This window comes from Meles meles, chromosome 10, assembly GCF_922984935.1.
Source record: "Meles meles chromosome 10, mMelMel3.1 paternal haplotype, whole genome shotgun sequence".
NCBI classification, from domain to species: domain Eukaryota; kingdom Metazoa; phylum Chordata; class Mammalia; order Carnivora; family Mustelidae; genus Meles; species Meles meles.
The window spans coordinates 13,075,159-13,098,635 of record NC_060075.1 but is presented as its reverse complement, the minus strand read 5'-3'; the positions used below and the strand labels follow the sequence as shown (position 1 = coordinate 13,098,635).

At 45.3% G+C, this 23,477-nt stretch overlaps 1 protein-coding gene across 6 annotated transcripts in view; it reads left to right on the top strand.

Moving 5' to 3' along the window:
• Positions 1-1,000: 1,000 nt before the first annotated feature.
• Positions 1,001-23,477, top strand: part of AGK (acylglycerol kinase) — a 74,567-nt gene continuing 52,090 nt past the window's right edge. For 3 of the 6 annotated variants that reach the window (XM_046021381.1, XM_046021379.1, XM_046021375.1), the window contains exons 1-2: positions 1,911-1,958; positions 4,613-4,730. In XM_046021381.1, the coding sequence (XP_045877337.1) occupies positions 4,630-4,730 (101 nt within the window). In that variant the 5' untranslated portion in view covers positions 1,911-1,958; positions 4,613-4,629. Of the gene's footprint in view, positions 1,091-1,910; positions 1,959-2,007; positions 2,031-2,189; positions 2,299-4,612; positions 4,731-23,477 lie in introns of those variants that run through there. The other 3 variants (XM_046021377.1, XM_046021378.1, XM_046021376.1) reach the window with 3 other exon arrangements.

Here is a 23,477-nt window from a genome sequence, read left to right as displayed (position 1 = left end):
TTCATATTAAAGAAAGAACGTAAACTAACAAATATTTCCGTGTGGCCCTGGGAGCGCTTTTCATTAGGGATGTTCCTAAGTGAGGCCTGTGATGCTATGCATGTCTGTGTTTGGCCTCCATGGAGGGGCTACCTCTCTCCAGGGTGTGGTTTTCTCCCAGGTGGCAGACACCTGCCACCCTTCTTTACAGGCTTTCTGGGCATCTGCCTCGTGATGCCTGATCTTTCCAACAGTATATGGTTCCAACTCAAAATCAAGCTTTCCTCTCCCAAGTTTTAAGGAAAAAAACTTCTTTCTAGATTTTCTGGTTGGAAAATCATGGTATGTTCATCCAAGCAGAACTTTTCTCATTTTTGGAAACCACTGTTTTGTTGAAGCCCTAAAGCTCAGTCTGCCCATTGGACCATCCTGCCTTCCCAGATTTTTCTAGCCTTACAGGGATGCAGTTCAGTAACTTATTTTCAAAGCAAATGTTCTAAGTGGTTGGGAAAAGAGAAGTGAAAATAACTATCTCCCATACCTTCAACATCACATTTTATAGCTACAAGATGTGTTTCTTTTTTTTTTTTTTTAAGATTTTATTTATTTACTTGACAGACAGAGATCACAAGTAGGCAGAGAGGCAGGCAGAGAGAGAGAGAGGGGGAAGCAGGCTCCCTGCCGAGCAGAGAGCCTGACGCGGGGCTCGATCCCAGGACCCTGAGACCATGACCCGAGCCGAAGGCAGAGGCCTAACCCACTGAGCCACCCAGGCGCCCCTACAGGATGTGTTTCATGATGATCTTCTCACTTCCCTAATTTACTGACAGCCTCGGGAGAGAGGGCTAGCAAGTTCCCATGATCTAGTGTGGCCCAATGAGGATGAGAAGCTGGCAGAGTATGATTTATTTCGCCAAAACCTCGCTGGATGTTCTCATGGTTCCCAACACGTACATGTAGTGGAAGACAGAAGGACTCGTGTCTATATGGAGCAAACGGGGAATTTAGAATTCAAGCTCTACGGAGGCAGGAACCATGAAGCTGTGGTTCATGAGCGCATCCCCAGGGCCGTACTCCACACTGAGCAAAGCTGGTTGACGGAAGGAAGAAGGTAAGAAAGCAACCTGGATGGACGGGTTTAGTCCCAACACTAATGGAGGGGTGGGGGAGGGCCAGGCGCTGGTGGGAGGAGGAGGAATGAGCGGGCTGCCTGGTGGTCAGCGTGGGCCCTGGCCTCTCCGCAGCTCTCTTGCCCGCCCCCGAGATTTACTCACTACACGTGGCCACAGAGAAATGTAAAGTAAACCAGATCACATCCTTCCCCTGGCTTAATCCCTTCAACTCCCTCCCCTCTCCTTCCGTATAACCGATAAACTACTTGCGACCGCGGCCGGTCTGCCCACCTCCCCAGCGTCCCCGCCGGGCTGACTCCTTGGGCTCGCCCACCCCGGCCCCCACCTGCCAAACTGCCTCAGGCTTTAGAGCTTTTGCACCGGCTGTTCCCTCCCCCAGGCGCTCCTTTCCCCCAGGTCGTTGCAGGCCCTGCTCCCTCTCCTTCCCACCAGTCGCCCCTCGCTCCGAAAGGCTAACTCAGCCCCCCCGATCTAGAGTAGTTCCGTCCCACCCACTCCCTCAGATCACGCCGTTCGTTGTGTGTTCGTCTCGCACTTAGGATCTAAATTTGCCCCGTTCATTCACGGTCCGCTTTAGAGCGGGTCCTAACGCAGTGTTTGCCGTGGTGGGCTGCGGATGAAACACTGCGGGGCGACACCCGGACGGGTGAAGGGATGCACCGCTGAATCAAGGCGCGGAGGCAAAAAGCAGGCGGCCCCGGAGCGGCGGCCCCCGCACGCAGCGCCGTCCCCGCGCGGCGGGAAGCGCAGCGGAACCCCAGCGCGGCGCCGCGGTTTCCCGTAAAAGCGCGGGGGAAGCTTGAGGGAGCGCACAGGAAGGCAGGGTGTTGAGCGGGAGCGGCCTGGGTGAGTGGCGGGGGGCGGCGGCGGGGAGCGGAGAGCGGGTCGCGGGCACCGGGCCGGGCCGAGGGTTCCGGGGTGCGGGACGGAGCTGCGGGAGCCTGCCCGGGGCGCGGCGGCGGCTGCGAGGCGTGCGGGCCGCGGGGGCCGGCGGCGAGAGGGAGGGAGCCGGGGCCCCGCGGGATGGCGGGGTCCGGGGTGTCACTCCGCGAGTCAGCTGGTCGGGGTTCTGGTACCAGAGCTGTCGCTGCCCTGTGTGACCCTTACTCACTCTTCTTCCCCTTTGGGCTTCGGCTTACTCATTTGCAAAACGGGGAGAATCGATTGACGACTTCATTCATTCCAGGTGCTTTTCTAGGTTGTTTGCTAGAGGTGCCTAGACCGCGCCTACCCGGGAAGGGTTCGCCGGCTAGTGAGAAAATCCCCACCGTCCCGGTGAGGAGGGCCCAGTACAATTAGAATTTGGGCATTGTTTCAAACAAACAAGCAAGCAAAACAACGGGAACAACCAACCAGCTGGCCAACCTGCTTTACAGAGGAGAGATGTTCATTTGAACATAGAACATTTAGACTTTAACTCAGACTGAGGAATGCGAATTCTCTTGGGTGCTTTAGAAGGAATGTGCATTCTTGGCTCATATATTGCACAATTGCCATGACAACTTAACTCCAGAAAAATTTACAAAGTGCATTCACCGTTCTTTCAGATGTGATCTTTTCAGCCAAATGACTTAATCAGACAGGTGTAGTATCCTCATTTTACTAATGAGTCATGTGCATTCGCAGCCCCATCAGAGGTGATTTTTACAGCCCGCTGAGTTAATCAGAGCAGGTGCTGTGTTCTCATTTGACTAACAGGGAAAGACGGGGAGAGGCTAAGTGACTTACCCAGGCTCTCACTGTCATAAAGTGACTCTGGAATCCAGGCCTCAGGATCCTTGCACCACTGCTCATTTCACTACACTAGACTGCCTGCGGGTTTCCATGTTTTTATGCACGAGTCACTATTCCGTGACCAAAAGGGAGTTCCACTGGATCATGGGTGGATAATCATGGATGAAAACAGACTTTTATCAACTCTCATATTGTTCTCTAACAGTATTGGTGTTTTTCCCTCTTTCTACCCTTGCCTTGGGTGATTTTTATCTGCACTCAAACTTGACCACCTTCACACTGACGAGTCCCAAATCTGTATCTTCTACCTCGTTTCTCCCAGCTTGAGACTGCTAGATCCAGACCTCCACTGATCATTTGAATATCAACTTGGGTATCCTCCAGGCATCTCAAACTCACTCTCTCAACAGCACACGCCACCTTTCTACACAAACATGTACTACAAATCTAATGACTAAAAACTTTACTCACTTAGTTGCCCAAGTATAGCCCTGGCTCGGTTTCTCCTCTCACCTCCTACAAGTGGGCAAGTGAGGTTTACAGCCAAGGAGCAGGCTGATGGTTGGTGGATAGAAAGTTAGGTTTGATGAAGGGTGGACAGTTGTGAAGGAATATGTTAAGTTGAGTATGAGGAAATCAAAGTAAACGGGAAATTTAGGAAGGCCTGTTTATTAGGATTCTTCTTGGCATCCTTTGTCCTCAGAGATGGTGTTCCTTTCTTCTGGGTTTAGGGAGTGTATTTCATAGATGAGGGTTTTATGACCGGTTTCAGGGAAGAAGGGTCAGGTGAAGAGATCAGAATGACCTTCCTGCTTCTGTCATTTTCTCAGACTCCCTTGGCTTAAAATATTCAATATGCTAAGTTGCCATATTTTGGGGTAGTATGTCCTGAACCGTCTGACATTCACCAGTTAGCTGTTGAATGACTATTATGTGCTGTATCTTATTTTAAGCACTGGGGATACAGCAGTGACCAGAATAAAGTCCTTACTCTTACAGAGTTGACATTCCAGTGCGATGAGCTCATAAACAAATTAGCAAATAAGGATCCCCAATGATAAGTGCTGTGAAGAAGCAAAACAGAGTAAGGATCTATATTGTCACTTGGTCTTTAGTAAAGTTGTGTGTATTTACTTTGCTTGCAGGAGTACGTGAGTGTGTCTATCTCCTTTTATTTTGTCATCAGTGAATATGACCATGTAAACATATTAGTTTTAGAGGTGAATGGTACTAATTCTTTGTAATTTGCATGTCTTTAATTACCTAGAATTTGAATATTTTCATACAGCCATTTGCATTTGCCCTGTGAATTTTCTGTGCATGTTCTCTGCTTATTTTCCTTTTGAGGGGCTAGTGTTTTCCTCTCTTTTGAATAAGCCCTTCATAGTACTTATTGTTGAGTCCTTTATATGTAATAGACAAATATTCTTTAACAGTGGTATAGTGACTGTAGGGAGAAAGAAAAAAGCGGGAAGCCTGGAATTCCGTTTTCTGTACTTCTCTGCTTGCTTCGAATACGTGAGGTTCAGGTGAGCAAAGAGGGAAGCAGTGAGTTTAGGTGGAAAGAAAGAAGAAAGGCAAGTGAGCAGTGAGAAGATGAGGTTGATGAGCCCGGAAGGGAGCAGATGGGAAGAGGCCAGAGAAGTGGTAAGATGGAGTAGGAATAAGGGAAGAAAGATAGGACAGGTGGATGGAAGGCAGTTAGGGGGCCTCTACACAGTGAGCTGGGGTACTTACTTTTTCTTTTTCTGCCTCTGTTAATCTAGCAAATCCTTAGGAGAAGATGACCGTGTTCTTTAAGACACTTAGAAATCACTGGAAGAAAACGACAGCTGGGATCTGCCTGCTGACATGGGGAGGCCATTGGCTGTATGGCAAACACTGGTAAGTAACAGCCCACCCCACCTTCACCTCCAACAACAAAACCACCCAAAAGGGCCTAGGGTCAAAATCTTGCTCAGTGTTCTTGTCTCTGTAGCACATTGTGGTGTGAAAGAAAAATAAGTGTTAAAGCCATAAAGACAAGAGCTTCTTGTAGCCAGTTCTGGAAAACTCTAACTACAGCGGTGCGGTGTTTTTAACACTGGATGACAGTAGATATATAGTAGTGAGATCGGAAGCTGAGGAAATTGAGAGGGAAGTCCCCTCCCAGACTCTTAGTAGACAGGGATTGACCTCCTGTGTCTCCTTGTGATTTTATTCTTTCAGTTTCTTACTACCGTCTCTTGATCTGCTACCACTGGTGCTGTTAGACCCTGACTGAATCCGCTAGCTCCAGCCCCTGTGGCTTTTCCAACATTTATCCCATTAGCCTGGGTTAATAGGAATGAGACAAAGACTTTCACACCTTTTGTTTGAATAAGGAATTCAACAGCCATGGGTTTTATTAGCCTCTAGGCATGAAGGGAGAAGAAAGTGCCAGATCTCCCTTCTGGTTTAACATGGTAATAAGATTTAAAGAAAGTTTTTGTGTAAAATTATATAAATAATTAAGAGAGCCAATTAAATTTTCATCTTTTGAGGATTAAGGGTGACATCTCAAGTATTTAACAGCACTCTGTAATCCGTCTAGGTGTCTTAAATGACTGCTTTGTTAAACAAAACAGCTTTTGTAAAGAAGTCTCCACTTCTTTACATTCATACTGATACTTCTGTATCACTTTGCATGGGTCAGAGATAATCTTAGGATGCACCATGGTGTCGAGTTTTTTGGCAGCTGTAGATTAAAGGGAACAGATCCCCCCCTGCCCCCTAAGTATTCTCAAGGCTCAGTGCTTGAATTCCATTAGCTAGCATGTAAAGAACAGACTTGAGAAGCTTAGAACTTATATATAAAAAAATAGGTGGAGGAAATGTTTTGACAAATGGAAAATGAAACAATTTGTGCCTTTTCTAACCATCCTTGAGTCCTTACACCTCCTGCCACGTGGGAACTAGGACTCCCTTTGCAGAAGCCCCCAGTGCATGCCACAGCTCATGCAAGCAGGAAATGATCCCTGAGGATCACTGCCGTTTCTGCTACTAGGTGAAGATTTGAGGCAGTCTCCATGTACCCTGTCCAGGATGTCTTGTAGATTCCCTAGTAATTAGTTAGCTCTGAACCCGCTAGAACCAAAATGCCTTTGGAGTGTGGAGGCCTTATTTTGCTCTGTTTCCACCCTTGGCAATCAAGGGTGCATTCAGGATGCAAGCCGTATTGTTCTATTGCTTTTCCTTTTCTCAAACTTTTCTCCTGTATTCTGTAGTACTATGTGGTCTTTTTGCTTTAAAATTGTAGTAGAAAGCACATGATTGGTCACCTTAGCCGGTTTTAAGGGTGCAGTCAGTAGCGTTAAGTAGATGCACATGGTTGTGCGACAGAGCTCTAGAGGTTTTTCATCTTACAAAACTGAAACTCTCTACCTATTAAACACAACTCCCCATTTCCTCTCCTCACCCCCAGCCCCTGGCCAGCACCATTCCACTTTCTGTTTCTTTTAGTTTTACTATCGCAGGTATCTTGGGTAAGTGGCAACCTACAGTGTTTGTCTTCAGTGACAGGCTTATTTTACTTAGCATGATGTTCTTAAGGTTCATTACCGTTGCAGCACATGGCAGGATTTCCTTCTTTTTAAAGGCTGGATCCTGTTTTGTTCTATGCATGGATATAACCACATTCTCTCTATCCATTCCTTGTCAACGAACGTTTGGGTTGCTTCCATCTCTTGGCTGTTGTGAGTAATGCTGCTACAGTGAATTTGGGTGTGCAGTTATGTCTCCCAGATCTTGTTGTCAATTCTTTTGGGTATATAGTCTGAAGTGGGATTGCTGGGTCACAGGGTGGTTCTAATTTTTAGAGGAAGCCCTACGCTTTTCCATAGTGGCTGCACCATTTTACAATCCCACCAACTGCAGGAGGCTTCCAGTTTCTCCACATCCTTCCCAACACTTGTTATTTTGTTTTTTTCTTGATAGTGGCCATCCTAATGGGCACAATACAGCATCTTCTGATTTTGATTTGCATTTCCCTAATAATTAGTAATATTGTGCATCTTTTCAAATGTTTAGACACCATTTGTTTATCTTTGGAGAAATGTCTGTTCACATCCTTTCCTGTCTTTAAAAATCACCTTCGCTATTTTTTTTTTTTTTTGGTTGTTGTTGTTGTTGTTAAATTGTAGGGCTTCTTCAGCCCATTATGAGATACATGATTTGCAGATATTTTTCTCCTGTTCCATACGTTGCCTTTTCACTCTGTTAATGGTGTCCTTTGATGCCCAGAAGCTTTGAAGTTTGATGTAATCCCATTTGTCTATTTCTATTTTTGTTGCCTTTATTTTTGGTGTCCTAAGAAATCACTGCCAAATCCAATCTTACGAAGCTTTCCCCCTGTGTTTTCTTCTGGGGGTTTTATAGTTTTAGGTCTTATATTTTGGTCTTCAATCCATTTTGGCCCTTTCCCCATTACGTTGTCTTAGTGTCTTTGTCTAACATCCGTTGACCATAAATGTAAAGATTTATTTACTCCCTCACTCGTCCTCTGTTCTTTTGGTCTGGATGTTCGTGCCGACACCACCAGCTTTTAAGCTTTGTAATATGTTTTGGATATTAGGAAGTATGAGGCCTCCAGCTTGGTTCCTTTTCAAGATTATTTTGGCTAATCGGGGTCCCTTGTGTTCCATATGAATTTAGGATTCTGCAAAACATGCCACAGATTTCGATAGGGATTGTGTTAGATCTGTGGCTCATTTGGGATAGTACGGACATTTTTGTGATATTGTCTTCCAGTCCACAAGCATGCATTTATTGGTGTGTCTACATTTTTTCAGCTGTGATTTGTAGTTTTTAGTGTACGAGTCCTTCACCTTCTTGGGTTAAGTTTATTCCAAAATGATTTGTATTTTGGTGCTATTGTAAATGGGATTATTTTCCTAATTTCCTGTTTTGGATTGTTCATTGTGAGGGTATAAAAGTAACGGATTTTTATGTGCTGATTTTTATATCCTGCAGCTTTGCTAAATTTCTTCCAGTAGTTTGTTGTGTGGAATCTTTAGAGGTCACCTGCAAACAGATAATTTCTATTCCTTTCCAATTTAGATGCTTTGATTTCTTTGTCTTGCCTAATTACTCTGGCTAGGACTTTCAAAACCACATTGACCAGAAGTGGCGAGATCTTTGCCTTGTTCGTGATCTTTAAGAAGAAGCTTTGTTTCTCACTGTTGAGTGTAGGTTTTCCATATGTGGCCTTTGGCTATGTTCAGATACTTTCTTTTCATTATCTTTTCTCCTTTATCTATATATTCCCAGCATTTCCACATGATAGTCTTCACATTCTTCTTTTATTATATTCTAGTTTCTTCCCTGAGAAGAATCTTAACCTGTGGCTCTCTTGAATAGGAGCTGCCTTGCCCCGTCCAGTGGGTAAGCTGGGGTTAGCATTCTTTTAGCTCCTCAGTAGCTATTCCAAACCATCAGTTTTCCATCTTCTTATAAACATCTCCTTTCCTCTGAGGCTCATGTCTGGCTGTGTCGTATGACTGTGAACCCCCAGCTTTCCAGGATCTCCTCTACTTTAGGCGTCAGTGCCCCGTTTACCAGCGTCTTTTCCCCGCTGTCTTGTTGTCTTGCCGAGTGCTTTGAGGCTACCTGCAGATGACGCGTGTAGCAGCCTGCCCTTCTCTTTCCCTGGCTTCATCCACTCCTGGGACTTTCACTGCTACTTCGCACTCTTGCCGCTTCATCTACCCTTGGGGGCTGAGAACCTTATCATCACTTGCCCCTGTTTTGCTCCTGAAATCTGGAGCTTCGGTGTCCCAGTCCCTCATTTCAGTCTGCCATTACTCGTTTCCTAACCTTAGTTCCCTTTTTCAGTGTTACCAAGACTTCTTGTCCCTTGGGCTGTCCAGTTCCTTCCTAATCTGTCACTATTCTCTGCTTTCTTCACTTTTTTCCGATGCTAATTTCTCGATCCAACACATCACACATTTCTCAGCTGCGCTTTTCACAAGTCCTCCCAGCCTTTTTGATTTCTCATTCCTTCTCCTCTACAGTTAAGCCGTTCGAATCAGTCTTGTCTGTTTCCCGACCTCCTACTCCTTCTCTATCCTATCCAGTCTTGGTTAGAATTATTCTCACCAGTTTTATTCCCCATTCTTTTTAACAGCCCAGCTCCAGACACAGTTGACTGTCCTTGAAGTACTTTTTTTCACCGGCTCCTGTTCTCCCTTCTAGATGTGTGGGTGTTTGTCGCTCTCTTGGCGTGCCCTTCCCTTCCACTCATGCCTAAGGGACGCGGTTCTCGAGGACTCTGCCACAGGCCATCTTCTCACACTATGTCCTCTCCCTCTGTAATCTCTCCTCGCAGTGCCTGCAGTTTCCAACTGTAGTAGGCAAATCCCAGGTTCGTTACCATTTTGACCTCTTCGGAGCTCCAGACCTACATCTGCGTTCAGCCGCTTACTTATCTACTTGCCCACTTCACCGATGCCTTAAGCTCAGCGACTTGAAAATCAGGACTCTCTTGCCACCCCCACCCTTCTCAGTGATCGGTAGCACTCACCATTTTCTGGCTTCCCAAACTAGAACATGAACGTCACCCCGTGATTGTCGTTGCTCCTCCCTTCCCACATTCAGGCCATGCGTTCTAAGTGAATTTTTCCTCTTCTACATCTCCGAATGTGTTCAGTTTTCTTGTCACCACCACCGTAATGTCATCCCTGTCTTGGGTTCATAGTAAATGTATCCTAACTGTTCTCTCCTCCCTGGTACTCTTGCGCGTTTCTTATCTAATTTCCCCACCCTGCCAAAGTGATCTTTTTAAGTGCGGACTGCTGTTGCTTTTAGACTCAGCTCTGCGTGGCTTGGCCCCAAGTGTATACGTCTCCAGCCTCGCCACATCTACACTTCCGTGTATAGAATTATCAGGTCATATTCTGGAAGAAGTTCTCTTTCCATGAAGTTCTGTTTCAGGGTTCCTTGGAGGGCCTATACACATGGAACCCTCCTGGAACACTCTCCCCAACTCTTCTTCCCCAGCCAACTATCTTTCCTCCAGGTCTCAGACATTCTTTTTTCCCCACCCCCTGCACACACATTTATAATCTTCCTTTCTGTCTCGTTGGGCAAGGTCACCATCCTCCTGCCCGAGGCCAGCGCCTCCACTGCTGATTGAAATCCTGTTCTCTCATTGGTTAGCCCCTCCCTCACCTCATCTTTAGTCTCACCCTTCCTGCTCTTTCCTCCTACTTGTCAAACTCCTCGTGGCTTGAACATGTCCTCTCTCAACTTTGTATTTCCATTTACTCACTGCCCTGTGTCTCTTCTTCCATTTTTGCCATTCTTGAAAGCATACCCCACCTCTGCAGTCTCTGCCTTCACATCAGAATAAGCTTAGTAAAATTTGATTTCTGTTTCATCATTTGATTGAACCTACTCTTGTCAAGGTCATTAATAGCTTCTTGGTTGTCAAGTTCAGTGGATACTTTTCAATCCATTTCTGTCACATTGATTCTTCTTGACTCTGTTTTTTTTCGCTACCTGGAAGGTGTCTTCTCGATCTGCTCATCTCTTTGATGTTGGACTCTGATATGCTCATTCCACAGCTGGCTGAGGTGATCCTAACCACACTGCTATTCTCAAGTACAGTATCACCACACTGCTATTCTCAAGTACAGTTATCATAAGGGTATCATAAAGGTCCTTATCTTGCTTCTCTTGACATTGTCTGCAAATAGCGGTCCTGGGGTTGTATCATGTGACCAGCCATCAAAATATTCTTTCCAGGGCGCCTGGGTGGCTCAGTTGGTTAAAGCCTCTGCCTTCGGCTCAGGTCATGATTCCAGGGTTCTGGGATCAAGCCCCGCGTCGGGCTCTCTGCTCAGCAGGGAGCCTGCTTACCCCTCTCTCTGCCTGCCTCTCTGCCTACTTGTGATCTCTGTCTGTCAAATAAATAAATCAAATCTTTAAAAAAAAAATATTCTTTCCAAAAGAGAATTCAGATCATAGCCTCCTTCTGCAGATGACCTGTAAATGACTTTCCAGGGTCTAGAGGACAAAGACCCAATTCTTCAGTCTGGCATAGAGGCCCGTTGTGATTTTGGCTCTGGTCTTCCTCTCTAGTCTTTTCCTGGTCCCTTCCCATCCCACCTCCATCGCCTATCAGCTTGACCTGTGTTCCAGAAGTCTCTAAAACTAGGCCTGTTCTGTTATCTTTCTCTTTCCCTTTGCATGTGTTCTTCCCACCTCCCAAACACTTCTACTCTTCTTCACCTGGCTGGTAACTCAAAAAATGTGTCCTAAGGGTGGCATTATTAGATGAAGAGGAAAGAAAAGCAACAGCTATTCAACAAATGTGTTGAATAATTACTCTTTACCTAGGGCTGGGTTGGTTATTTCCATGTGTGCAGTCTCAGAACCCCAAGATCATGACCTGAGTCAAAGGCAGACACTTAACCAACCGAGCCACCCAGGCGCCCCATATGCCTTCTTTTTGAAAGGCTTCTTCCTCTCAGCACAGTGGCTTTGAGAGTCATCTGTGCCGTTGGATTTATCCAAGTTCATTCCTTTATATTGCTCAGCAGTATCTATGTGATAAGCATATAATAATTGCTAATATCTTAGAGAATTTTAAGTTACCTGTTTTTGATTTCTAAGATGGGTGAACATAATATCTTACATTACTCATTTTTAAAAAACAAATTGTTTTATTATGTGCATTTGACTTTTTTCTTCCCTTTGGAAGGAAAACAGTATCTCCTGATGTAGGATTCACATGAGAATAATAACAGTTCCCTGTATTTTAGTGTTGATTTTTAAGATTTTAATAAGGGTCGTGGTTTTTCTAAGGAAAAGTTTTTTCTGCAACAGAATTGGGAAGGGTTGCACATATTTATTTTTATCTGCCCCATTTTTGGCTGCTGCCTTGAATCTGTCTTTTGACCCAAGTATTATTTATTTGCAGGCTCTTTTCCACTGTTACTGTAAGTTTCCTTCTCCCTTGGGAATTCCTTTCCTTTTTTTTTCCCTCCCTTCCCTTCCCGTTCAAGGGAAAAAAAACCTGTGATGCTTTTCCCTCTGCCTCCTTTCCCCGCAACTGGTTGCAGGCGTCGGCAGGAGCAGCAGGGACTGCTCTCAGGACTCCATAAGGGCAATTGAAGAGGAGGAAATGACCCTGTTTGCTGAAGTAAAGAGAATCTAAGTATTGCTCGTTCCTCTTCAACTGCTCTTCTCAAGCTTTCTGGGCTCCCTGGGGGAGATTACATTCCCGGTCCTTCAGTTCACCATGCCAACAGTTACCTGCGGTCGTCCTCCCTTGTTTCTCACCCTTTTAGTGGCGAGGAATCTGCTAATAGAAAGCGCAGGAGAAGGGAGAAGGGAGGCAGGAGTCTATAAAGTTGTCTCTGGAGTCAGATGGAACTGATACGTCCTGGCTGCGTGACCTCTGCTCCCTGAGCCCTAGGCGCCCCGCCCCCCGAGAGAGGGCTGATGACAGCACCACACTGGTTATTGAAGGATCAGGTGGGTCACAGCCAAGTTCTTAGCATAGTCCTGATAGACCTAAGGGCTCAATAAATGCTAGTAATTGTGAGTATATTTGGTGTACTATATGTCCAGTACTTTGAGAGTTGAAATGAATTACTTCTGGTAACCGGGCAGCAAATGATTCGAGAGACCGCTAGTGAGGAAGGGAAGCAAAGATCTGCCAGATGGTCCAATAACATCTCAGCCTTATTTATTTTACCTTACATGTGTAACAAGACAGCTTGGAAGGTGCAGTTTGAAGACAGAATGTAACCACAAGAGAGGCAGGGCGAAGCAGTTCCAGCTAGCTTGGATCTAATTTAAGCTCAGATTGTTCCTTTCACTGGGGATCTTGTCTTTGCTTATCCTGGCTCTGGTTTCTCTCGTAGTGATTTTGGTGGGTGAGCCTTGGCACAGCATCTCAACAAAGACTCTTCTCTCAGTTAACGGTAGCCCCGCTCTTGCTCCGTTCTGACTCCTGGCGTTCAGCTGAGTCCTTCAGCTCCGTGCTCTGGCGCTGGGTCTGCCCCCGACCTTGACCTGTAGCCCCGGCTCCCTCCTGTGGATTTCTGTGGGGCATCTAGCTTCCCGGCCAGAATTCTTGATCCCTCAATGTGAAACTTGCAAAGCAAATACGATACTATAGTGATGATCTTGGGTCATGTGTCCCTAGGTTTTTATTAATATTGGAGTCCCCCCCCCCCCCACTGAATATAGAAACATTCATCTTGGTTATTATACATTGACTTTTGTAAGTTGGGTGGAAACCCACTTTTCAAGGTCTGTGGCCAAAAATTCCTTAGAAGAAGTAAAAATAAGTGGTCGTAAGTTGGCCTGGAGCGGGCGGTGGTTGTGTATTTTCAGTGTCATTCAGTTTTATTGAGAACTTAGTAATGATAATAATCACTAACACTTAATCAGTGCTTGTCACGTACCAGACACAATTCTAAGCACTTTATGTTTATTAACTCATTTTATCTTCCGAGCAGCTTTGAGATGGTTATTATTCTCATACCGGTGTGAGATTAATAGCCCTGTACAGATGAAGAAACTGGGGGACAGCAAGACTAGTAATTTCCCTAAGGTCACACAGCTAGTAAGTATTAGAGCAGTGATTCCAGACCAGGTGGTCCTCATGTTAACCATTTGCAATGGCTTTTGTGTCTAAGGGAGCATGAGAACAATGAAAACCCATAAGCTGAGGTTGTCTTCCGCCACAAGCCCCATAGGGCACAAGGCAGGTATTAGAAGGTAATGCTTCAAATCTGGACTTCTGAGCCAGGCAGGTCTGGGTCCGAGCTGTCTGTCACTTGCTGGATGTGCGACTTTGGGCAGAGCTTGTTAAACTCCACTTTATTCGTGCATATAGTATCCAGCAGCATTATTGGGACACTTAGGACATATAATCACAGCTCCTGGCACAGATTAAAAAAAGCGGTTACTTTTATTACAGATGTGTGAGGCACTCTGGGCTATGTCCTGTGTGAGGGTACAAAGTGAATGTTAGGGGTGACTAAGGAAAAAAAGGATTACTTTCAAGTTTTTTTTATTATGGAAAAAAATTTTTTTTAATTTATTTATTTTTTTCAGCGTAACAGTATTCATTGTTTTTGCACCACACCCAGTGCTCCATGCAATACGTGCCCTCCCTATTACCCACCACCTGGTTCCCCAGCCTCCCACCCCCGACCCTTCAAAACCCTCAGGTTGTTTTTCAGAGTCCATAGTCTCTTATGGTTCGCCTCCCCTTCCAATTTTTTTTTTTTATAAACATATAATGTATTTTTATCCCCAGGGGTACAGGTCTGTGAATCGCCGGGTTTACACACTTCACAGCACTCACCATAGCACATACCCTCCCCAATGTCCATAACCCCCTCCCCCTCTCCCAACCCCACCTCCCCCCAGCAACCCCCAGTTTGTTTTGTGAGATTAAGAGTCATTTATGGTTTGTCTATTATGGAAATTTTAATCATATAAAAATTAGAAGAGGATGATCAATCCCCATGTGTCCTCACCTAGCTTCAATAAATATCAGCATTTTACTAATCTCATTTCATTTCTCTACTTTTTTTTTTTCTGGAATATTTTACAGAGATGCCAGAAATTCTAGCTTGTATCATTTATACTTCAGTACTTTATCTTTAATAAGTAAGGACTGAAAAAAAATCTTGCCATTATGATGAACCTAACAAAACTAAGTCTTTCATGTCCTCTGATATACAGCCCGTTTATGTTTTTACCTATTATCCCTAAATTCTTTGTTTTATGGTTTTGTTCAAATCAGTATCAAAACAGATTTTCACACATTGCACTTAGTGCCTGTCTCTTAAGCCTCACAAATTCTAACCCCCTCCTTCTTCCATTTGCCCTAGAGAATTTCTCATACTTAAGATTTGGTGGATAACTTACACCGGTCAGTGCTGTGCAGAGTCCTGTAGCCTGAGACGAGAAGAAAAATCAGTGCTCCTGGTTCTCTCTTCAGTTAAAACTGATGTTTTGTTCATCGTGGGTCTTTTGCATTCATTTGATTTTTAAAATTATTGTATTAAAATATTTGTCCCCATTGTGTTTTTTTGGCCTAAATTTTGCGCCTGAGGGGGATGCATCCCTCTCCTCACCGTAGCCTGGCTCTGAGTTGTTTAATCTGTTCCTGTGTCTTGGAACTGGTGATCAGACCCAGATGCTAGAGCTTTGCTATTCGAAGTGTGCGCTGTGGCCCCACAACACAGTTACTCCTGGGAACGGATCAGAAATGCAGCATCTCGGGCCCTACCCCACACCTGCTGAGTCAGAATGGGCACTTAACCAGGTCCGCAGGGGATTTCTGTGTATGCTGGAGTTGGAGGAGCCCTGCTCCAGAGGCATAATTGGATTCAGGTTTAATTTTTTGGTACGAGAATGCCTCATACATGTGTTCTAGATTTAAAAAAAAAAAAATTTAGAGAGCTTGCAAGTGGGCTAGGGGAGGGGCAAAGGGAGAGGGAGAGATTGAATCTCAAGAGACTCTGTGCCCAGTGCAGAGGCCAGTACCGGGCTCGATCCCATGACCCTGAGACCATGACTTGAGCCGAAATCCACAGATGCTTAACCAACTGCACCACCCAGGTGCTCTGTATGTTGTAGATTTCTTATGGTATCATGTCAGAAAGTGCACGGCATTGAGTTGTCCTGTTTTGGGGGATATTAAGGTCGATCGGTGCATTTAGAGGCGATCAGCTTGGCCTACCCATTAGAAAGTCAAGACAGTCGCTTCTGAGAGTTACTAGAGCCACGCGGTTAAGAGGAGGAGCAACCATATGGGTTAGAATGTCGACTTTACACCTGCCAGCAATGCACCATGGCTGGGCTTCAGTTCTCTGTAAACTGGAGGTGATCGGAGAACCCATCTCAGGTTGTTGTGCTGATTTTTCTTAGAAAAGGGCCAGCCACAAAGAAAGCGCTTCATCAGAAGTAGCCCTTCTTTTCTCTTCTGGCTTTGTGTCCTTGTGAGAGAAAGCATCCTAACTAGGATGTATTTTGAGTTGGACCTTCAGTGAGTGCGACCGAGTGCTAGCTGATACAGAGGCAGAAGATGGAAATGCACAGTGTATTTTTGGAGATTGGCAAAGAGTTTGACTTCACTAGAGACTGCAGTCTCTAGTTTTTGTTTTTGTGTGTGTGTGTGTGTTTTTTTTTTTCAGTAGAATGGGAGGAAAAGCCCGATTACGGAAGTCTTTGTGTAGGCAGTTTGTAGTATTTGGTGAGCAGTGGTGACTCGGTGAAGATGTGTAAGGAGAGGAGCGTGTCATGAACAAAGTTGGGCTCAGGAAGCATAGTGCAGCTCCCCTGGGCAAGAGACCCTGGAGCGGAGGGCATGGGAAGGCTGCGGGTGTGTGTGTGTGCACTTTCGTAGTGTACATAGAAGCTGAGAGAGGCCAGACCAGAGTGGTGGCATTGGGAATGGAAAACTAAATGGGCGCAGTGAGGCTTGACAGTGTGAGTGATATGCGGGCATGAGTTCTGTAGGCAGATAGACTTGTGTGGGGTTTGCATTTCGATACTTATTAGCTATGCGACTTTTATCAAGCCCCTTAAAGTTCTTAACCTCTGCATTTCGGTCTCCTTCTGGGGTAGTGGGGTTGATGAGGTCTGCTTAGCAGGTGAGGTGTAAGGATGAAGTGAGCTGATGCATGTCCTGGTGCCTGGTCCGTTGCCTGGCTCCTGGCTTCCCCCCATAAGTGCTCGCTGTTACTAGCATCGGATAGCAGACTGGCTGGTTGGTTGAAGGAGAGAAAGAGAAGTCATTTTTTGGTTTCAAGACTAGGATAATTGGTGATACAGAAAGAGGCAAGTCGCCTGGGAGAATCGGTTTGAGGAGGTATTATTCTATTCCCTTTTAGCTATGTTGGGTTTGAGACCCTGACAGCATATCCAGGGGGAAATGTGTTAGTTCCAGGAATAAATTATGCATGAGCCATACTTGACTGGACCCGTATTATTTCTTTTGGTACAGATTATGGTTTCAGTAATGTCTTGAGCTTCATCTTTCAGTATCTTGGGGGTTCTGACAAAGCAGGTGTTTTACCTTGACATCAGTTCAGATTAGCCTCTGACTTTGCAGTTGGTGGTCGAGGCAGGGCTGGTTCAGCACCGGAGGAAGGTAGGGAGGGCTTTTCCCCACACAGCTTTTCCTCATTTCACATTCTGTTGTGGTTTTAAGGAAACAGTTCGTATTGCTTTTCAGCCATTTCAAGGTTCTCTCTCTCTCCTCTCTCTGCACAAGCTGATGCTAAAGTTTGGGGTATTAATAGGCGCTATTTAAAGAAGCTCATTTATGGGCAATTAAATAACATGCCTGTCAGCTCAGATTTGATAGGGAATGGGGAACTTTTTTTTTGAAGGTGCAATGAAGTTTAATTATATTCCCTTTCCTTTTAGCTCTTTTGTCATTTTATTTAGAAAACGGATTTCTTCTTTTTTTAAAAAAAGAACCTGTATTCTTTCCCATATGTTTATGGTGGAGGGTGGAGTAGGGAGGACTAAGCTGGAAGGGCAGGAGGCATATCTAAATTTTGTTGATTTCACATACTTTTCAGGGCTGTTTCTGTGAGTGGTATTAGCTGCTCCAGGCTCTGCTGAGAGAACTGTCCACTGACGTCTCAGGTAGTGCGTGTCATGGAACAGCAGAAACACTGACTGTAGGAGCTGGCTAGTTTATGATTTGCTACGTCAAAAGGTCCGCCCTGTATCCTAGAGCCCAGAGTAAATATCCCTTTATGCCCGTGATTTGTAGAAAACAGCTGGTAGGCCCAGAGGGAAAGAAGGGACTCCCCCTTGTGTTTTCTTCTCGAATAGCTGATGTAGCCTCTGTGCAGTCTGTTTTCTGTCTTTCCTTTATCTGCCTAAGTAGAGGAGAGTACCTTGTGTGTAACTTATAGGGGTAGCTATTTTCTCTAGATTTTTAATTTCAGTGAATTATCCATTCTTGTTCACTGTGGACTCGAGGGACTGATTCCCTCCTTCCCTCCTTCTTTTCCTCTTTTAGTAAATACAGTTCTTCAGAGAATGCCCTTGGCTTGCTTTATATTGTTACTGAAAATGTTAAAAAAAAAAAAAATTGATCATTGATGTTGTTGAATATACCGCCAAGTAAAGAAATCCATCCAGAGGTACACTGACCTCACGATTCCTGAAGTAAGTGTGGTGTACCTTTCACTAGCCCAGACCGAAGTGGTGCCATATGTTTGTCTTTGACATTTGATGGTAGCCTTAACTTTGTTTTTCCTTTGCTAAACTTCCCCAGCAGCAACAGGGATGACAGAATTTTAATGCCAGTGATTGCTTGTCTGACTCCTTATTTTCTCCCTGTGTGCACTCTAAGGGGCATTGAAATGAAGACAGTCACCACTTAATGTATGGTTATCAGTAGGATTTCTTCTTGACCCTTGATACTTTCCTGACATTATGGAGCTTCTTTATCTCATTGTGGTTGGGAGAGGTAAAGGAGAATCAAGCTTCTGAAGTAGCAGGTAGCACATCAGTGGAGGCCTGGAGAATAAGAAGGAACGTCATCCTCTGGTTGAGTGGAAGGACCAGGCCAGAAGGCCCTAAAATCCTCTTCAAAGTCATCAACGTCTTTATTGTTCCCCTGGAGTTAGTGACCTAGCACTCTAACAATTTACTTGTCTCGACGGGACATTCTTCAGGCCCAGAATATCCAGCATGTTCTTCAGCAGGCTGCTCGTCTCCCTGCTTGGTGACAGGTCTTTGTCTCGGGCAGAGATGAGCAGCATCGTCCCATGTGTGATGCTCCTCACTGCGGCAGCCTTCCTGTGTTTGGGTGGGGAGCTGGGATGTGGGGTGGGAGGGAGCGATGTTTACTTGACAGAGGTCCCCCCCTCTGCACACAAATCTCTTCTCTAAGGTTCTTTTCTGTCTGTGCTTCTGTTTCCAATCCGTCCGGGCTCTTACACAGACAATCCTTGGGCAGTGCCACTGGCAATATCATGATTAATTATTCTAGGAAGCTCAGAGAAGTTGAAGTAGTTGTTACAAACATCTAAGCTTGAAATCTGCTTTGTGTAAAGCAGAAACCGGGTTTGCGTGCACCAAGGGAAAAGCCAGTAGTAGCAATTGCTGTCCAATTTGCCTCTAGACTGTAGAAGGAAATATCTTTTTTGGGAAATAGGATGGATCAATATGATATTTTTTTCTTTCCATGTCAAGTTGTTATTGAAATAACTACTTATCTTATTTTGCAGTCCTAAAGTAATAAATAAAACCTTTATGGCTCAGAATAAATTGTGAGCATCCCATTTCCTGTGGTAGCAGGCACGCTCATGTTCTTCCAAAGCCTCAGGCAGAGTGACATCAGCAAATTTTTTTATTTTCTAATCCCGAAGCTTCTGGTTTCTGTCTATCAAAGAACCTGCATTTTAGTACTGAGCAGATCTTCAGGGCCCTTTTTTGATGTGACTGTTTTAAATTGTGTTAAACTTCAATTCTCTTGGGAGGTAGCATGCTGTAGTAGGAAGAGCATAGGCTTGGAATTTATATGCAGTAGTTTGGGTTTTTTTGTTTTTTGTTTTTTTTTGGTACAAGGGTCTTAGGTTCACTTTCAGATTCTCGCCCCATTAGCAGTCTAGAATTTCTCTGATACCAGACTCAGCTACTGGGACAGTTCTTGTGGGGCTTCCTGGTGTACCAAAAGGAGTTCCTCATTCAGCTTTTAGATGGTTCTAGTTCCATGACCCTGTCCCCTGAATACACACATGCACACACACACAGGCGTGCACACACGCACGCACACGCACAGCCATGAGTCTTGATCTGTCAGGTGTCCATGACTGTTCTGCGTCTTCATCCTCTGCTGCACCACAGCGATTTCTCCTCTTGCCCTTTGGTGGTGATCACAGTGAGCAACTACCCCAGGCGATCTCTTGGCTCGAGAATGCCAAGTACTCCCATGAAGAATCACCTTCAGTTTTCCCCTACAGGACGAAGCCTGCCTGTGAGCACTGTGAGTCAGTCTTTCCTGTTCAAACATCTGCCACTTACTTATTAAACAGTTATTTATTAAGCACCGTTTATCTGCAAGAGTCTGTGCTGTGGAAGAGAAAATGGTGAGTTGTCCATGAATTCAAGGCAGTTGTAATGAAGGAAGAGAAGACAAGCAGTTCTGTCTGTGGCGGGGTAAAGGGGTGGGTGGTGTTGTGCTTGGCCGGCTAGTTTTTAAAGGGAGAGGAGTTAGAACGATCAAATCCCTGCAGGGGTAGAGCTCACGGTGTGCTCTAGGAGGAAGAAAACGTGCAGCTTGCTGAGATGGAGGCAGCATCAAGGGCGTGGTGGGGATACGGAAGTGGTTCTTAACCTCTTTCCTCAGTTGTCCATCATGTTTTTCTTTTCCTTTATTTAAAAAAATATATATTTTTAAAGTAACCTCTGCACCCAGCATGAGGCTCGAGTTCACAGCCCCAGGACCAAGGGTCGCGTGCTGCACTGACTGAGCCAGCCAGGGGACCCTCTGCACATTCTTCCTCTGGTTTTCAAGTGAGGCTCAGTGTCACTGGAGTTGAGATTCACCTGGTGTTCTCTGTCCTCTGTCGCGGGGCTCAGGGCCTCTCTTCCTGCTGCTTCTCACCTCCTTGTGTAGACGATCTGCTCCACTCTCAGCCCACTATTACCACGTGTGTCTTTAATCAAGATCAATGTCTGAAATCTCAGATGTGTGGTTCTAGCTGTCCCCTGGACCCCTCCACCTGCACTGGCCGCTGTCCCAGATCCGCAGATCCAGAATGAACCCTAGCTTCCAGCCCCCCGAACCAGTACTTACTGCTGCCTTCCATCTCTGAGTGGTACCACCTTCTGCCAAGGGCTCAGTAAAAATATGTGGACACTGCCCCCGACCCCCGCAGCCCCCACAGGCCAGTCATTAAATTTGCTTCCTAAATATCAGCTACCCCTGTGCTTTCCTCGATCCTGGTTCCAGGGCTCATCAGTGTTCCTGGAGAACCCATCCTGGTCCCTAGATCCAGACTTGCCTTGATGTGGACTTCACGTTGCAACCAGAATGACCCTTCTAACGTGTAAATCTGGTCATGTCACTTATCTTCCTGAAACCCTCTCATGGCTTCTTTTTTTTTTTTTTTTTCTAAAGATTTATTTATTTGACAGATAGAGATTACAAGTAGGCAGAGAGGCAGGCAGAGAGAGAGAGAGGAGGAAGCAGGCTCCCAGCCAAGCAGAGAGCCCGATGCGGGGCTCGATCCCAGGACCCTGGGATCATGACCTGAGCTGAAGGCAGAGGCTTTAACCCGCTGAGCCACCCAGGCGCCCCCCTCTCATGGCTTCTTATGGCCCTAAAGGTTAAGTCCCAATTCCTGAAATAGCTTTAAAGACTGCAGGGGCCCGGGTGCTGCCTGCCCTCCTCTTCTGGGGCTCCTCCCATGGCAGGCTGCCTCCAGCTGTCCAGAACTACTTTCTGTTTCTAGATTGGCCAGGCTCGTACTCTGAGGCTTCGACAGCCTCTTGCCTTTGCCTGCGTTCCCCTTCCTGTTTTTGCCCTGCTACTTTTTATTTCTCCCCAGATCTACACTGGGGAGTAGTCACTTCTTGTAAAAAGCCTTTTCTAATGCCCCCAAGCCTAGGTTAGATATTCCTAAATGGGCCCCTGTTGCAGAGCACGTAAGAGTCATGTCATGTTATGACTGTTGAACTGCCTTTCTTCCCTTCTGTCCCGTGAACTTCGTGAGGATGGGGAGTGTTGGGTTTATGCACCAGTACATCCACACCTAGCACAGTGCCTGGCATGTCCTTTATCAAGAAACATGTCTCTTCCTTTATCACTGATACCTGCCAAGAGCTGTCCTTTGCCACGCGCTCGGAAGCTGCTTCAGGTCAGGACAGGATATGGGTCGTATGGTACCCAGCACTTTGTGTTGAGTGAGTTGGTTTCACCTGCTGCTTTGGGGAGCTTTATCACACCTGAACTTATGAAAAAACGCTGTATGAATGTACATTTAAAAAATCAGATGAGATTAGAAGTAATGTGTGATTAATGAATGTGCTATCAAGTCTATATGCGGATGAGTATTATGCGTCCAGTATTGTCTGAAGTTAAGAAAAAGCATTAAAGCATTTATTTTGGGTTTGAATTCCAGTCTGCTGTTTAGTCACATGGTGATCTTGGAGAAGTCCATTACTTCTCTGATCCTTAAGGACTTCGTACATTGAGAATATAATGCCTGTCTTGCAGTGTTGTTACAAAGGATAAAGGTTTGTGAAAACGACGACTGTGGTATCTGGCACATGGGAGTTGCTCTATGAATTTCAAGTTATTTTCTCTTTTATTCCAATAAAAATGCCTTTCCTGGAACATTTTTGGAATTTCTTTTTTGAAATAGTTTTCAGAGCTGGCTATAGACATCAGAATAGATCAAGGGGAGAAATCTTTTCTCTTTGAGGATATGTTTGATTTTTTAGAAACAGCTTGGTTCAGAGAGCAAAATCAAGATGGTTAATGCCATTTTTGATATTTAAAAAAATTAAGTATGATTATAATGAGATTTTCTTTTGTAGTATTTAAATTGGCACATAGTCTGGCTTTCTCACAGGTGGCATTGACAGCATATTCCATCTGGCACATTAAAATCCAGGGAATTCATTATAAAGAAATCTTTTGATTTTGAATAGCTCTCCGATACATCAAGAAGTATTAGCAAGCTCAAGAGAACTGAGGTCTTTAATCATATACTTAATCACAAATTAACATTCAGAATTTTACTTCTAGCAAAAAAGAATTTAGGAAACAGTGAACCAAGGTGCTGTATTCTTGTATTTGGGGCCATTCTCTTTTCATCTAGGTCCACAGGAGTCCGTGTGGCTGAAATGCAGTAAGGAAGATGGCGTCTTATGAAGGACCCCAAGGAGCCTGGCACCTTCAGAGGCCTGGCCCTAGTGGGAGGGGAGGAGCCAGCTGGGGGAAGGTATGCAGCCTTTGTAGCCGTAGAGAGGGCTTGTACAGAACAGCCTGTAGGATGTGTTCATCACAGAAGAGACTGGAGGTACCGGTTATTCTATCTATAGGAAGAAACAAGTGTTTGGAGGAGCACAGTTCTGTGTGGTTCTGTGTGGTGGTAGTGGTACCCCCAGGGCCAGTGCGGAAGCTGGACTGAGATTAGCCTAGACCAGGGGGGTCCAGTGACAATGCTCAGGTTCCTACAAGGAACCCAGGTTTATTTGGTGATCTAGTGGTTACTAAGGATTTAGTATTTTACCTCAGCATTGTATAGAGGTCATGAATGGGAGGTGTCAGGGTCAACTCTAAAGGGTTGTTGACATGTTAATTATTTTTAAATATTTGACTATTCTGTACGTTGAATTGACTTCATCTTGTATATGTGTAAGATCTATGTAATTGTTGCTGTTGGGATGATTCACTGAGAGGAGTTGCTGGAGAGCATTTGAGTAGAAGAGCAAAACGTGAATATTCGTGCACCTTGAGTGGGGGAAGGGAGAGAAGCCTGTGCACCTCCCTTCTGCTGTGGGGGAGTCGTGGGGCGGTATCACTCAAGTGGGACTGAACCTGGCAGTTAAGGTGCTTGTGGACTAGACTTCACAAGGGATTAGGCCCTGTAAGATGTTTGTTACGGG